General features: G+C 37.1%; 1 protein-coding gene across 1 annotated transcript in view; it reads left to right on the top strand.

Annotated features, from left to right (window-relative positions):
- GABPA (GA binding protein transcription factor subunit alpha) overlaps nt 1-11,570 on the top strand; it is a 34,727-nt gene that overhangs the window by 20,709 nt on the left and 2,448 nt on the right. Inside the window, exons 6-9 of the mRNA XM_007466484.1 lie at nt 1,983-2,177; nt 5,941-5,994; nt 6,923-7,063; nt 7,307-7,499. Coding sequence (XP_007466546.1) covers nt 1,983-2,177; nt 5,941-5,994; nt 6,923-7,063; nt 7,307-7,499 — 583 coding nt within the window. The remainder of the gene's footprint in view (nt 1-1,982; nt 2,178-5,940; nt 5,995-6,922; nt 7,064-7,306; nt 7,500-11,570) is intronic.

Here is an 11,570-nt window from a genome sequence, read left to right on the forward strand (position 1 = left end):
CGGGCCTCTCACTGCTGTGGCCTCTCCCGTTGCGGAGCACAGGCTCCGGACGCACAGGCTCAGCAGCCATGGCTCACGGGCCCAGCCGCTCCGCGGCATGTGGGATCTTCGCGGACCAGGGCACGAACCCGTGTCCTCTGCATCGGCAGGCGGACTCCCAACCACCACGCCACCAGGGAAGCCCCTCCCCTAACTTTTTGATCCTGATACTTTTTTGTTTGTGTTTACATAAAATGTGCTTACTTGAACTTTGAAGTGTGTTTCAGGATAGCTTTTCTAACTTTCCAGAATTCCTTTTGTTTGTTGTTTTGGAGTAGTATTAAAAAATAGAGCCTCTTGCTTTCTCAGTTCCTGTCAGTTCCTTGACTTCACTTTTATCTGGACCTCCTCTCTCCCTTTCCTTCGTGTTTCAACGCTACTCAATTTCAGTTCCACTCCCACTGGTTTCTTTTTATTGTGGTCTTCTCCTCTGGAAGTGATCCTTGGCTTAGTTTGAAAATTTCACAGGTGCTTCACTGCTCCATACCCTTTAAAGCTGACCATGGACCTTTGTATTCCTCTGCTATTGGGTTGGGCAAAACTGTGCTTTCAAAGAATACTTCCTGGCTGTGTTGTTTTTCACATGCTCAGGATGGAGAGTGAGATGTTCCTTTGCTTCCCACTGCTTTCTCCTGCACAGATGCTGATACCATACAGCTCTTGTGACTGTTACTGCTTTGTCTTCACCTGCATGTATTTTGGGTTCCATGGGTATATCATGTCACCTGGTTTAATTGTAAATGTCCATGGATTTTTGGTTTTGCTCTCTAGTTGCTTTTAGTGGTGGGTTTTGTTTTGTTTTATGTGTGCATTCAGAGAAATTTTAAAACTTTGCTGCCATCTTCTTAGAATCTTCCTTCCTTAACTTCCTTGTGAAAAAAATCAAATAAAAAATCAATTCTGTGGCTTGCAATCCTGTATTATGTTTGATTCATTTTTACTGTAAATTGGCTCTTGATAAGTACCTGAGTGTTATTTTTCCTCACTTATTTTCTTATTGAATAGCATGCATCTTGGGGGCATATAATCAATACCATTTGGATAGATTACCTTCTCCGTGCAGAAATACCTATACCAAAATTAATTCAGCTAGTATTTATTAAAATTCTGTGAGTAGAAATTCCGTTACGTGCCAGGGATACAATCATGAACTATTTACACATGTTGGCCATCTTTTTTATTTGTGAATTCATTCAATAGTAAGAAAAAGAAAATGAAAGAAAAAGAAAATGAAACTATTTGGATTCACCTTTTATAGATTTAACAAATGTACGCACAGAGCGCCGTGGTAAGCTCTGAAGATTCAGTGGTTTACAAGACACAGTCCTTATATTTAAGACCTCAAGGTTTTATAGGGGGGACAGCTGAGTAGACATGCAATTAGCGTGTTGTATTGTAAGTGCTACCATAAGAGTAAGTGCAGGAACAACTAGCTTTTTACAAGAAGAAAGTGAGGAAAGATTACATTCATATTTTGGAAAATACGTCTCCCCAGAAACCCCTTATAATTTTATTTTTTCAGTGCATCAAATCATACACTACTACAAAATAATTTTTAAAAACTTGTTTAATTTACTCCATTTCCTACAAGGTAATCATGTATTTTATTCTTCCATTTGGCCCACTGGAGAGCAGTTTTGCATTTTGTTTTTCTTGGTAAAATTCTAGACTAACTGATGTAGAAATAAGTGAATCCATCAAAAATTTAGATTAAGAAATTGAAAAGGAGCTAAGGAGAAAATAGAGCATAAGAATCTTTTTTATTTCATATAATGAGTTTATTTACTTCACTTACTTGTAAAAAAAAAGAAACCTGTCTGGATTTTATCTGCGTGTTTGTGTGTGTGTGTGTGTGTGTGTGTGTGTGTGTGTTTACAAGTTAACTGTAAATTTATATAATATCTAAGATGCAACTAGGCCAATGGTAATATTTTTCTCTTTAGATCCCATACAGTGGTCCACAGACCAAGTCCTGCATTGGGTGGTTTGGGTAATGAAGGAATTCAGCATGACCGATATAGACCTCACTACGCTGAATATTTCCGGAAGAGAACTCTGTAGTCTCAACCAAGAAGATTTTTTTCAGCGGGTTCCTCGGGGAGAAATTCTCTGGAGTCATCTGGAACTTCTTCGAAAATGTATAAAATTGAAATTATTGTCTATTTGCACTGTAGCTTTAGTTTTATTTCTTTATAACTTTGTTTTCATCTAAATTGTTCATTGATAATAATAATAATTAACATTTATTAATTGTGTAAGGTTGTACTGAGAGCTTTATATGTATTATCTCATTTGATCTCGTACTAATGCCACAGATCATTACTTTCCTATCTCTTCAGATATGAATCTGAGGCTTAGAGAGCCCCTACAAGGTTATAGAACCTAGGGTGAGGCAGAGCCAGGCTCCAAACCCAGGCAGACTAACCCTAGAATCCAAGTTCTGAAGTAAGATTCTATGCCCTACATTTAGCTCTGTTCATATATTCTAGTTGTTGACTTCTGTTTCATCAGTCAGTCCTGTCCTTTATACTCATCTTCTAGAAATTTAAGATTATTTGTTCACAGATGGCTTCCCTTGCATTCCCTTCATTATTGGGATTAAATATTTTAAAATGTCTTTTAATTGAATGGGATCTTAAGGGAGAAAGGGGAAGTGTAAGTATGCAACACACCATCTTGAATTGGAAGCCACTGATTATAGTGTTACCATGTTGCTTGACAGACATTATTATTTTGATTATGGCTGTCCAACAGAAAGAGCTCAGATAGATGTAAATTATTTTGCTTGAATTTTAATCCATCTTATATTTCAGTGACTGTTAAAATATCTTAGCAGTAACCCATTCCCTGACACTGTTAAATAAATCAGGAATGCTAGCCAAACCCATATAGTTTTCAGAATGTGTGAATAGGACACTCTGACTTTGTTTTATAATGGTTATTATGGATGAAAATGTAACTGGTAGCATTTCATCCTACTGTTTACCCAGTAAGGGGGCAGATCTGGTAGAGGGATTTTTCACAGTCATTTAATGCTTAGGGTTTTCATCTGCTGTTGAATAAGAAATGAGCTCTGTAGAGAAGCTTTCCTTCATTGTTTTTATTGGTAATATCTCTCTTGTGTTGGTTCTCTTAAATATTAGGAGGAAAAAAATATTTAAAAGACTTATCACATTCATTATATTTACACGGTTTATTTCCAGTTTCAGTTCCTATTAGATAAATAAGTTGAATGTTCTGGTTGAAAGTTTATCCTTGGCTTCACAGGTTTTCTTCTCTGCAGAGCTTTTCAGCTGAGTAAGGTAAATTCCTGAATTGTTTCAGGTTTTTAACATGTAAGTTATGTTTACAGAAACATTTTCTTGTAGGGACTCTTGAGAATAGAACAAGGACAGTGTTTAGACTACAGTTTAGTTTTTCTCAAATTCATGGTTTTCTCTCTGTCTCCCGGGTCAGCACTTTTTGGTTGTTTCTCTCTGGTTCTCCCAGTGCTTCTCAAATGTTAAAGCTCATTCGGAGACTTTTCCTAGTACAGGGGGCAGAGAAATCTTGTGTATCTTTCCATCTCCTTGCAGTCAGTGGTAGAATGGGTCTTCTTCAGAAGAGCTCTGCTCTGGAATTGTTTTGTTTTCAAAAGTAACAAAGCCCCAGAGCCTAAATGAGTATCTTAGGGAATTCCTTGCTTATCTGGCCGTGGTTCTTTGCCTGGTGAGGAAATCCCATCTGGTTTGGGAATCTAATTCTCAGAATCTGGGAATGGATAGGGTGGTGTGTAAGGCTATTTCTGGCAGACTTTCTGTAATTCACAAGCCTTACCTCTCAGAACAGGCTCCTTTGGGCACAGTCTAGTTCTCTGGCCCCTCCTGTAGAGTGAAGTCTACAGCATATTTCTGAAAGGCATTTATTAACCCAGCATTTATTATCTTTTCCTCAATGATCTATCAAGGAGACACAGTACTGAACAGATAGAGCTCCATCTTTACATATTTGTGTTAGTTTTCCCACCCGAGCCACCAGCTTCCTGCAGCTTCCCTTCTTGTGAAACTTCATCCAAGTCCTACAATACATGAGGAAGATAATTAGGAAATGTTCCAGTAGTACCAGCTCTATGATGTCCTTCTTCGTATGAATATGTCTTCTGCCACCAAAGGCACAAAGCTCTCAGTTTGCTGAGGGTCTTATTTAGAAAAAAGAATTGCCTTATACATTTAGTGTCCAAAGTTTCTTCATAAAATGCCTCCATAGGCTCAGAGCTTTGCCCCTTAGGGCTCTGCTTCCTTCATGCATGACCAGGATTTGAGGGCTATAGAGGAATATGATAATTAGAGTGCCTGGCTGGTCTTGGACCAGCCTTTCCAAAACCCCTCTCTTTCTGTGTTCTGCCTTGTTATCTTGAGAGTTCCCCAGGAAACAAACCAAACTCCACTCTGAAAATCAGGGCTGAGAAGCTGATCTTACAGATCAGTAATGCCTGTGCTGTGTGGTGGTGACTCTCTTTCGCCTCTTTTTGGTCTAGGGCACTGTGTTTATTTACAGTCACGAATGGAACAATTTCATTCCAATAGCACTTTGCCTTTTCAAGTTACTTTTATAAAATCTGAGGGAAAATATACCACATATATAAAGCATGCATTTTTCTTCAAGAGGGACAGTGGTTCTTGGGGAGAAGGCTCAGAACTAGGAATGTGGATAAAAGAATAGTGTCTTCAATTTACTGAAAAGTTAACTATGTTTCAGGCATTGTGCTTCTTAAAAATATTTTCCTTTAATCCTTACAACCACCTCATACAGTGGTAGGTGGGGGTATCTCATTTCAGTATGAAGAAATCAGTGGTGAAGTTGGTTGAATAATTTACCACAGTCACACAGCCAGTAAGTGAGTGCTAAGATCAGAACCCAGATCTGAGGCTAGTTCCATGTAACTGTTTAAACTCCCAAACTCAGGACCCCCAAAGAAAGCTCCCATCTGACAAGTAGGATTCAGATCTCTTTTTAGTTTCCCAGTCCTCTCCAGCTCTGTGTCTTTAGTTGGATCCTGGCGTGGCATCCTAAGTAGAACTGTGTTGGGAGCCCAGGCCCCAGGACTTACTCAGTACACAGATGACTGCTGGTAGGTGCAATTTCAGTTCAATAGAGAAAAGCATCCAGTCTATGATGGGCACTAAATAGGCTGAAGGAATATAGACTGGGAAGTGTAACTCTTGTCTGAGAGGTAAAGAATAGCATTTAATTAGGGAATAGCAACAGATGAGTAATGAATGGTTCTCCAAAGGGTTACTAGGACCTTTTACACTGTAACTCATGTCGAGAGCTGTATTTGTAGACATGTTAAATTATTTAGTTCAGTTGTGACACTGAGGACAGCTACAATTCCACTGAAAATTTGGCTGTCTTTAAGAAGAAGCATTTTAAAGTTAAAGCCGTTTTATTAAAAAATGGATGTTAGTTAAGTAAATTATGACACTCTCTCAGATCAACTTGAAGAGAAAGAGCCTTTTTGATGAAGAAAGTACATCTAAATAATTTCATTGTGATGTATATTCTCATCTTTGATCTGATCTTGAAGATTTCCTATTTTACATAAAACATAGATAAATAGATTTAGAATAGGTATTTACATTTAGAAAACCCTGGTTCTCTGAATAACTTTTCTGAACATGAAAAGAATTTGGAACTTTCCTTCTACTTCTCTTAAAAATATCTTTTCCCTGTAAAATGACTATCAAGGATCTTTTTAAGTTATGCCAATAAGTTTCAGTTGTTTGATGTTTTGCTTTTTTGTTTGCTTGGTTTTTGTTTTAGTTGTGGAGTTTTTTTTTTTTTTTAAGTTGAATTTTACTGGATTGGAGTTTGCATTTCTGGTTTAAGTGAAAACAAAAAACTTTTATGTGTGTTCTTCAGATGTATTGGCAAGCCAAGAACAACAGATGAATGAGATAGTTACAATTGATCAACGTGAGTATTCATGTACCCATAATATGTGGCCCATTTATCAATAAGAAACATTTTCTTTATTTAGTACTGCAAGGTAGTAAAAAGAAAAACTAATTTTTAAATTTCATATGAAGTATTTTAGATATACAAAGAAATAATAAAGTATAACCAACATCTGTGTATACCAAAAGAGATAAAACTTTATATATCAGGTTTACCTGTTGTAGATCCCATTTTAAATGACTATCCTGAACTTGATGTTTATTATTCTATGCATATTTTATCTTTTTACCAACTTACGTAACCATAAACACTTTAGGGCATTGTTGTATACATGTCTGAACTTTGGGGGGGAAATTGTGATATACTGTGCATATCCTTTTGTAACTGCTTTTTTGTTTAACATTTATGAGACCCATGTTGATACATGTAGCTCAATTTTATTTTCACTGCTATATATTATTTTTAAAACTTTGTGAACATCATTGAATGAATATTGTAAGAATGCTTGTGAGATTCTCTGGTTGTAATATCATGGGGTTTCTACCCTTTCAACCTTACTAGGTAAGACCAAAGTTTTTCTCAAAGGGGGTATGTTTGTACTCTTATCAGCGGTGGAACGTGAATTCTCATTTGTCCACGTTCTCCAAAATTTGATAAACCATTTTTTATGATCAAATATTTTAAAAAATAGATTTTTTAAATAACTTTAATATATCACTAGATTTATCACATCAATAAGTTTTTCCAAAATAAGGAGACCAACTTTTATTCGCTATGTTAAGATTTACAAACTGTAATACAGACATCATACCTTATCCTCTGAACTTGTGCTGAGGTAATTAGAGGGGCGTTAGTTAAACTAATTGCATTTTATTTCTTTTAGTAATTTTTTTCACTGTTTGTATTGGAAGGAGAAAAAAAATTTTTTCCTTGTCTTGCTTTGCAGCTGTGCAGATTATTCCAGCATCAGTGCAGTCTGCTACACCAACAGCCATTAAAGCTATAAATAGTAGTGCAAAGGCAGCTAAAGTACAAAGAGCTCCAAGGATTTCAGGAGAAGATAGAAGTTCACCTGGGAACAGAACAGGTATTTTTGCATTATCATCTGGTATTTATAAAATTTGTTGAATTATGTATATTTCGTTTTATTTCACAGTATGAAAATGTGAATATGGACTGTTTCTCTGGCGATACTTAGACAGCATTTGTAAAAAAAAATTTGTGTTTTTAGTGTGGCTGAGGTATGCACCAGAAGACCTGTGTGTTGTCTTTTGCCCTCTGTTAATCCATAGCATTGTGGTCAATATTTGTCATTCTTGTCAATTTTTAGGAAACAACGGCCAAATCCAACTGTGGCAGTTTTTGCTAGAACTTCTTACTGACAAGGATGCTCGAGACTGCATTTCTTGGGTTGGTGATGAAGGAGAATTTAAGCTAAATCAGCCTGAACTGGTTGCACAAAAATGGGGACAACGTAAAAATAAACCTACAATGAACTACGAGAAACTTAGTCGTGCATTAAGGTAAGAATTTATTACTTTTCTTTAAGTATCAAACCTTTCTAAAAAATAGCTTCTTATTCTAGTGTAAACACTGTTATGTAATGATGTTAAAATACTTGTTTATAAAATGTTTTCTTTATATAAATTTAAAAATTTTCACATTTATGTTAAAAATTACTTCTTAAAAAGATTTTTAGTAATAATTTGAGGTACGTAGAGTTTTTTAAAAGATGATTCTAAGATTATTTGTTTTTATCTGATTTAAAAGCATGTACTATGTTTAAAACCAACATATCTAATCTTTGAGGTTTCTGTTATTTACATAACAGATGCTATTGTTTGGTATAGGTGAACTGAATGAGTGTAAATTCTAGCAAATACGTAGATGTTGTCAATTTTTATAATTAGATGCAAAATGTCAACCCATTTCCCTGTTTTTCCTTCCCCCACAATATGCCAAAATCTGAATATCCAAACTTTACATCAGTTGAATTGGAGTAGAATAATTATTTATAATTTCTCGTAAGTGGTATGAAAGTTTTTGACATAATTACTGTCATAAATTACGCTTACTACAGTGATAGAAATTCAGTATGTGCACTTAAGTATCTGAGAAGTACGATATATAGGAATTATGTCTATATTTGTGGAAGAGTGAATTTGGTCAAGCAGTTCTGCAGTTTACCTCTGTATTCCTAAATAACATGTTTTTACTGCTACTTCATGTTTCACTAGAGCATTGTTTGTGAATTTCACACAGAGATTACGATTTACCTCTCATCATTAACACACACACCCTTCCCATCCCTTCATCCAAGTGTAATTATATAATTATGTGGAAGTGTTGATTAGATCAGTATTCATTGTTACAGGATCATGGCAAGTAAGTACTATTATGTAGTTTATCATGATTGTTTTTCTTTTCCAGAATGACCATTTGTTTTCCTTAGCATACATAAGTAACTACAGTGCTTTATTTTCAATGTACTTATCACTTATTCAGTCTCAAACACTTTGCCAACTATCTAAAGATCCTTTCTGTATAATCAGTTTTGATAGTTGATGTGATTGTGTACATACAAGTCCCCTCAAAATTACAGATGAATTATTAGAATTAATAGTTAAGATGTCACTTCTCCCCAGATTGGTCTAACTTTCAATGCAGTAACCGCCTGAATAAATGTTTTCATAGAACTTGACAAGATAATTGTAAAATTTATATAGGAATATAAGGTATCACAATAACCAGGACACCTGAAGAAGATTAATTAACGAAGTGGGAAGACTTGCTCTGCAGGATATTGAGACTCACTATAAAGCTACAATAACAGTAAGACAGTGATCTATTTGCTTAGGATGGACAAATGGACCAAGGATTAGAGTAGATAGCCGGAATAGAACCAAGAATATAGGAACATTTGATTTAAAGATGGCAGTGGGAAAAAGACCTACTTTTCAATCAGTAGTGCTGGGACAGTTGACTATCCATATTGACCCTTTCCTCATAGCATACTAAAAATCAATTCTATGTCGCTTGTAGCTCTAAATATGAAAGTAAAATAGGGAGGCATCTAGAAATACCTACTTGACTTCAGTAGATGAGGAAAGACATTAACAGAGCCAAAAGCACTAACATAATGGAAAAGATCAATAAATTGGACTACATTTAAATTCAAAACTTCCGGTCAGGGCTTCCCTGGTGGCGCAGTGGTTGAGAGTCCGCCTGGCGATGCAGGGGACACGGGTTCGTGCCCTGGTCTGGGAAGATCCCACGTGCTGTGGAGCAGCTGGGCCAGTGAGCCATGGCCGCTGAGCCTGCGCGTCTGGAGCCTGTGCTCTGAAACGGGAGAGGCCACAACAGTGAGAGGCCCGCATACCAGTAAAAAAAAAAAAAAAAAAAAATACTTCCGGTCATCAGAAACCATCATTAGGAGGGTGAAAGTCAAGTCACACATATCTGATGTAAGACTCTTACCTGGAATATGTCAAGAACTCTTACAAATCCATAGGAAAATTAGGAAAAATGGGCAAGAAACTTATGCAGACACATTAGTCTAGAGATGTCCAAATGGCCGATGAACATATGCAGTGGTGCACAACGTCATTAGTAATCAGGGAAATGTATTTTATTTATTTATTTATTTATTTATTTATTTATTTATTTATTTATATTTATTTATTGGCTGCGTTGGGTCTTTGTTGCTGTGCGAGGGCTTTCTCTAGTTGTGGCGAGCAGGGGCTACTCTTCGTTGTGGTGCACAGGCTTCTCATTGCGGTGGCTTCTCTTGTTGCGGAGCACGGGCTCTAGGCACGCAAGTGTCAGTAGTTGTGACACGTGGGCTCAGTAGTTGCAGCACACGGGCTTAGTTGCTCCGTGGCATGTGGGATCTTCCCGGACCAGGGCTTGAACCCGTGTCCCCTGTGTTGGCAGGCAGATTCTTAACCACTGCACCACTGGGGAAGTCCAGGGAAATGTATTTTAAAACCACAATAAAATGGTACAGTGCACATCCCAGAGTGGCTAAAATTAAAATAATTGCTTGTACCAAGTGTTGGTGAGGATATGGAGCAGTGGGAATGCTTCTACACTTTTGGTAGGAATGTAAACTGTGACCGATAACCCAGCAGTTTGTCTTCTAAGGATGTACCAGACAAAAATGTACATATATGTTCACATGCATGCTTATAACAGCATTATTTATAACATCCCCAAACTAGAAACCACCCAAATATCTATCAACAGTAGAGTGAATAAATAATCTATAATATACAAAGGGAATACTGTGTATCCATTAAAAATGCACTGATATGGGTGAATGTCACAAACATAATATTCAGTGAAAAAAATCCAGACCCAAAAGAGTATATACTGGATTTATATAGTAGAGTTTAAAAAAAACCAGCAAAACTAAATTACAGCATTTATGGATGCATGTTTGGGTGATAAGACTATAAAAAGAAGCAACGGAATTATTATCATGAAACAGGGTTGTGTAACCTTTTGGAGCAAGGGAGGGGTGATGATGGGGAGGTGCCGCAGAGGAGCTCTAGGGTGCTGACAGTGTTCTGTGTCCTGACCTGAGTCATAGTTAACAGGTGACTGTTCACTTTGTAATAAATCACTGAGCTGTTCGCTTTTGTGTCCTGTTTGTGTAATATATTTCCTAATTTAAAAGTTTTTTAAAAATACAAGTTAAAAAATGGGGGTGGGGAGAAAAGAAATCATATCCATGAAAATACAGGCATCGAGGCTTCCCTGGTGGCACAGTGGTTAAGAATCCACCTGCCAATGCAGGGGACACGGGTTCGAGCCCTGGTCCGGGAAGATCCCACATGCCACGGAGCAGCCAAGTCTGTGTGCCACAACTACTGAGCCTGTGCTCTAGAGCCCGCGAGCCAGAACTACTGAGCCCATGTGCCACAACTACTGAAGCCCACGCACCTAGACCCCATGCTCCACAACAAGAGAAGCCACCTTAATGAGAGGCCTGCGCACCACAATGAAGAGCAGCTCCGCTCGCTGCAACTAAAAAGAAAGCCTGTGCGCAGCAACGAAGACCCAACACAGCCATAAATGAATGAATGAATGAATGAATGAAAGAAAATACAGGCACTGTGTACCTTTCTACTTTCTTCATTTTAGGGGGGAAACAAATGCAGTGAGTGCTGTTATATGTGGTCATATGACGCATCTATTAGACTGGAGGAAGTATTAAGTAAAATTAAGTGTTAATTTAAATGAGAATGTATGTGTATGACATTTTATAACCTCTTACCAAGAAACATACGATTATACCAACTCCAGTTTTGTTTTAGAAATGTAAAACCACTTTCCCTCTTCATTTTCCTTTTTTCCCAAGTGTCTTATTTGTTACAGCCTTACATATTATGTCGAAATTTTCTTAAGAAATTGAAATGCCTACAGCATTTTAACTGGATGGCAAGCATTGATGGTTTGTGGGCTGAGATCTAAATTCTGTGTTAATGTAATTGACAAAAAAGGAGACAGGAGACTATGCACAGTTTGTTATATCGCTTACTGGGAAAGTGAACATAACCATTATACTTTAGCTGTTCTAGAATTAGGGAAAG

The sequence above is a fragment of the Lipotes vexillifer genome, unplaced genomic scaffold, assembly GCF_000442215.2.
Source record: "Lipotes vexillifer unplaced genomic scaffold, Lipotes_vexillifer_v1.1 scaffold340, whole genome shotgun sequence".
NCBI classification, from domain to species: Eukaryota; Metazoa; Chordata; class Mammalia; order Artiodactyla; family Lipotidae; genus Lipotes; species Lipotes vexillifer.